This window comes from Gavialis gangeticus, unplaced genomic scaffold, assembly GCF_001723915.1.
Source record: "Gavialis gangeticus isolate Ggan-Ray unplaced genomic scaffold, GavGan_comp1, whole genome shotgun sequence".
Lineage (NCBI taxonomy): Eukaryota > Metazoa > Chordata > Crocodylia > Gavialidae > Gavialis > Gavialis gangeticus.
The window spans coordinates 72,532,800-72,537,838 of NW_017728993.1; the positions used below are offsets into that span (position 1 = coordinate 72,532,800).

The window sequence follows — 5,039 nt, forward strand, 5'->3', positions numbered from 1 at the left end:
AAATGCACAGGGGGGGGGGGCATGCGGAGCCACTCCAATCCTGATGTGTGTGGATTGGGGGCCAAGGGTGGGGGAAAGAGGAGCCCAGCCAGATCTGGACACTCAGGGGTGGGGCCCAGGACAGCTCTGATCCCCCTTCACTGCAATAACCCAGGCAAGACTGGAATTGACTGCCCAGGCAAGGCTGGCGTTCTCACCTGTGGAGGAGCTCCACAGGCTGGATGTCATGGCTCTGCGGGTCAGAGGTTGAGCAAACCTGTTCTCACCCATTGATTAATGGCAGATGGAGGCTCAAAGCCCCATCAGCTCCAATTTCCTCCATACACTTTTTGCTGCTAGGACTCTTAGGCTGCCCCTGCACCTGGAGCTGTTTATCAAACAGCTTCTCTCTTCTCAAAAGCTACCTCTTCACATAATGACACAATTTCATTAAAACTAATAAGAAACTACAATCATCCCATCCTATTTTCTGTTCTTACCAGGAAGCAGCTGTCTAGGACTATTTATATCTTTGCATTTTAAAATACATAGCCCCATTCCCATCTTGAGACAATCAACGGCTAATTTGAGTTAATTCCCACTTAAACTGTGTGTGTAAATGACTGTCAGCCACTGCCACATTTCTGGATACAAATCAAAACCAGGGAGAAATAAGACCTGAGATAAACTCAATATTTGTTTTTTTACCATCACTCAACTTACCGTGGAATGTCATTTCCATTTGCGCAAAAAGAAAGCAAACCCATCTCAAGCCCTCTACTCAACCACAACTATACACTGACCTTTTGGAGGGGCTGGCTGGATGCTAACCACTGGCTGCTGCTTTGGCAGTGGCAGAAGTGTTGGAAGGGTCTGAATAATGATGGCTTTAGCCGGTAAACCAATGTTGGTCTGAGTCTCAAGTACAGCAGGCAGCAAGAGAGGCTTGGGCTGAATGGAAAGTTTTGATGCCTGATTACATCGCTTTGGTGCCTTTGCAGAGCTATTGGCTGGGGAGAAGGAAAATAAATGAGTTAGTTTCAAAGATCTAAAAATAAGAATTCTATAAAGAGTTACTGATGTATTTCTTTGTTAAGATGTGCCTCTCATGCCAAGTACATTTATCAGAAACAAAAGGCCTGGGTATTTGAATAGGACTGTGAAAGTCCTTTTCCCCTCTCATGCATCATTTCATGAAAGGCAATGATGCATGTACTAACAGCAAGGCCAAATAAAAAATATTAATCATACCGGACCGGAGTGTGGCATTGGCAACAAGCTTTTTCTCATTCTGGCCATCAGGGGATGAGGGACTTGTGGAGCTCTTGCCATAAAGAGAAAGGGGAGACATCTGGGAGCTGGAGCTGAAGTCCAAGTCTTCCTGTTGATGGAAAGTACAAAAAACCCCACAACTAATGACAGATCCTTCAAAACAAAAAAGAGAGTGCTTAAAAAATAAACCAAATACATCACAACCTGTATTATTCATATAGGAATGATTCATAAACCACTTCTCTTTAATACTCAGGTGCTTTGCTGTGACTTTCATTTCAAAGGGCACTGCTTCTCTGATCAGCTGAGGAACAGTCAGTCTGGCACAGCTGATTGGAAAGTGATGCCCTGTGAAATAGAAGCTGTGACTAGGATATGGTACACACCCAGTCCCCCATAGCCATTTGCTGAGGTTAGATATACCTAGGTTTACCAAGTGTGCAAACTTTGCAGTGGGGTTATGGTCCTGTATAAAGAATCTGATTTTTTTACTGTATTTTCAGCGTTCAGTTCAATGTTTAACTGGCCTTTCTACTAAAGCCTCCCACAGTAACAATGAGGATGGAAAGAGATATTTTTATCCAACCTTTTATTCTTGGCAGTGCTAAAGGCCATTTAAAAACAAGCAATCCTCTTCTTTTTATCCAGCAAGATCAGGCAGACAGGGGATAGCAACAGCTACTAGAAAGGCTGTCCTGTAGTGAATACTTTTGGACTCCACACAGATACAAAACATAGGAAAAATCACAGGAAGTGCCTGTGTGACAGCTTGTTTAATTTTGCAGTTTCCCCCATGCCCCTCCCACTACTGATCAGCAGAGGGGCCCCGTGACTTGCTCCCGATTGGCAGGGAGGTGAAAACCACAGTTTTAAATATGGCAGAGTTTTTGCCTCCTGCCACTGATTGGCCAAGGGGCCCCAGTAGTCCTGATGTTTGTTGCTAACTGGACAGGAGGCAAAAGCCATGCCATATTTAAAACCACAAATTTTGTCTCCCTGCCAATCAGTGTGGGAGGCCTGGGGGAAACTGCAAGATTAAAGGAGTCACCATGCAGCACACTTCCACTGCAATTTTGGTAGGTACTTAACAATGCATTCTCAGTTATCCAAACCTATTTGGCAATGCTGTTGAATTTACTCAGGTAAGTGAAACTGTGACAAGGTCAAGGTAATCTCTCTCAACAGGGCTTCTGATTGGCTTATCTAACTGGAGTCCATTGAGAGGGTATCCAGACAAGCTTTTATGTGTGAAGTGATGTGTTATCTAAGCTCCAGCTCACTTTTCATTGCCAATTATGTGCGTCCTAGTAACAACATCAAATCAAACTTGAGGCAACCTGCTGGGCACTTGGATTAACAGAGGATGTATCTTAGTTGTTCACAGCATAACATGGAAAAACTACGCTCTTGAACTCCCCTGCAATATTATTTGCTGTGCATTATGTTCCTGTTTGTATGGATCAGAGAGTAGCATGGGAAAGAAAAAGGCTTAGTACAAGAAAATTTGACTGAAGAAACTGTTACAGGGACAGGCAAGATAACTCAAAGCAGTTTATTACAAGAAAATAGATCAGAATATGTTGATGCTGTTCTTTTAATGTGTGCTTCCTTTATAAGCCATTCTTTCATTCATACAATATCATTGTAAGCCATGTAAAGCATCAAAATGTTAGTGCTTACAGGCACATGTTGTGCTGAAGAGTCCACTGATGATGATGGTGAAGGGACTGAAAAAGTTGAATTAGCTGGTGATTGAGGTTCTGTCTTCAAGTTTGCCCCTACAAGAGACAAAGATAAATAGGCTTTTGTACTGCACAGATCTCTAACAACAGAAGCATCACCCAGAGAACCTGTCACTCTACTTCAAGCATTCAATTAAACAAAAGAAAAAAAAATAACTAAAATACACAAGTAAAAATAGTAAAACTACAAAAGTTATGTAAAAAGAGTACCTAATGTTCCACCCAAAGGCGAAAAAAACATCAATGAAGCAATTTCTGGTTGCAAAAGTCATAGCATACATAGGACCTTGAAGATCATCTAATCCAACCCCCTGAACAGATACAGGATGCACTGTTCCTGAACCATCCTAGACAGATGCCATTCAGCTTCCTGAAAATCTCCAATGAAAGAGATTCCACAGCTACCCTAGACAGTTTGGTCCACTGCCCTAATGGATCCTAGAAGGTTTTTTCTGAGCTTTGATCTGCTCAGGTATTCTAGTAAACAGTTCCACTGGTATCCCCAAACTTATGACACCTGTGACTAGAAAGTCATAGCTGGTATGTATTACCTGAAAAAGTCTGGTTTGCAGTATCCCAGAGGTCTGGGTCACAAGACATCAAATCCAGATCAAAATCAAGGTTATACAGACAATTTTTCTGAAATGACAGTTCAGCATAATTATATTTCAGAGAAGGAAGAACTGAGGATATATATTATAACCAGCATGCATTATACTCAGCTAATTATAGAACAAAATAACAGAAAGGAATTCTAAGGCACCATTTGTACCTTATGGTATAGTGAAACCAGTGTTCACAGCTAAACTCTCAGAAGCATGTAAGGCAGGTTTTCTATAACAATAATGATGTAAGCCGTAGATGCAGAAAGAGGCTATGGCTTTTAGTTCAGTCTTAAGCAGCAACTGGATAAGCAGGGGCAGAAGGGGTGTCACTTGAGTAATTATTTTTCCAACTATTATTTGTAATGCAGTAGCAAACTACAGGTCTCAGTCATTATTTGAGATGATGATTTTTCTGCATTTTTTTGTTTTTATAATACCTGATTTCACATCAATACATTCCAGCCTTGAGAGGTCAAGATTATTAGCTCCATTTTACAGATGGGAGAAATTGAGACCTGGGGATGTAACATGATTTGGTGAAGGACATTAGCAAGATGGATTACAGAGCTAGTAACAGACCCCAAATCTACAAAGTGATAGACCAATGCTCTCTCTACTAGGCACACAACAGTTAAATAAACAGATACCTTCAATTCCCAGAGGGAGGGCATTCAACTTCCTTTTCCAAAGATACTTTGACTCTATGCAGCAAATGGCACAAGGACAGTCTTTCATAAATGAGTCAACAGGAGGTTCTGGCTCCCTGTACAAAAACCCCCTCTACTTCATGAATTCTCCTCCTCCTAAAAGGAGTGGAATTCTCCAGTCTCAGCCAAGGAACAAAATTATTCCAATAAATACAAAGCAAAATGTTTAAAAACATCACATGCTCCTAACATAATTTCTGGAGACCATGAACACCCAAAAGATACAGGATGGTTGTGTCAGAAGTGAGGTAAACCCCAAGAATGTCAAAAAGGGTAGCAACCCTAGGGCAGGGCCCATTATGTGGATATAACCTGGGCATGCACTGATAAAGATTTCTTTGGTCAATACCAATGGCTGATTATTTATCATAAAGCAGGTATCAAATTTAGGAGCAAATAACTAAGTCACATTAGTGGATGTGTAGACGTGCTAATGCGCATTAATGTGGTGTGTGTTAGTGGACACATATTGCATTAATGCACATTAGTATGTTTGCATGTGAGCTAATGTGACCTAGCTATTTGTGCCCAAATGTAATGATCTTAATGGATATTAGTGGGTCCATGTATAGACATGCGCCTGAATCGCCTTATGCGCCTTAAGCAAAGGCACATTAAGTTTAGGCACACATGCATCGCAGAAACCAACTGGTGACTTTGGGAATGGCGTCTCGAGGCGGGCTTTGGTTTCCTTGACAACAACCCGCACATCACGACAAGAGACATGCTCGGAT

The 5,039-nt window shown here is 41.7% G+C and overlaps 1 protein-coding gene across 1 annotated transcript in view; it reads right to left on the bottom strand.

Annotated features, from left to right (window-relative positions):
- The window catches only part of ATF6 (activating transcription factor 6), a 212,325-nt gene extending 208,678 nt beyond the window's left edge, over positions 1-3,647 (bottom strand). Inside the window, exons 1-4 of the mRNA XM_019502016.1 lie at positions 3,545-3,647; positions 2,932-3,029; positions 1,231-1,360; positions 783-989 (exon numbers count right to left, since the gene is read on the bottom strand). Coding sequence (XP_019357561.1) covers positions 783-989; positions 1,231-1,360; positions 2,932-3,029; positions 3,545-3,593 — 484 coding nt within the window. The 5' untranslated portion in view covers positions 3,594-3,647. The remainder of the gene's footprint in view (positions 1-782; positions 990-1,230; positions 1,361-2,931; positions 3,030-3,544) is intronic.
- Between the last annotated feature and the right edge of the window lie 1,392 nt (positions 3,648-5,039).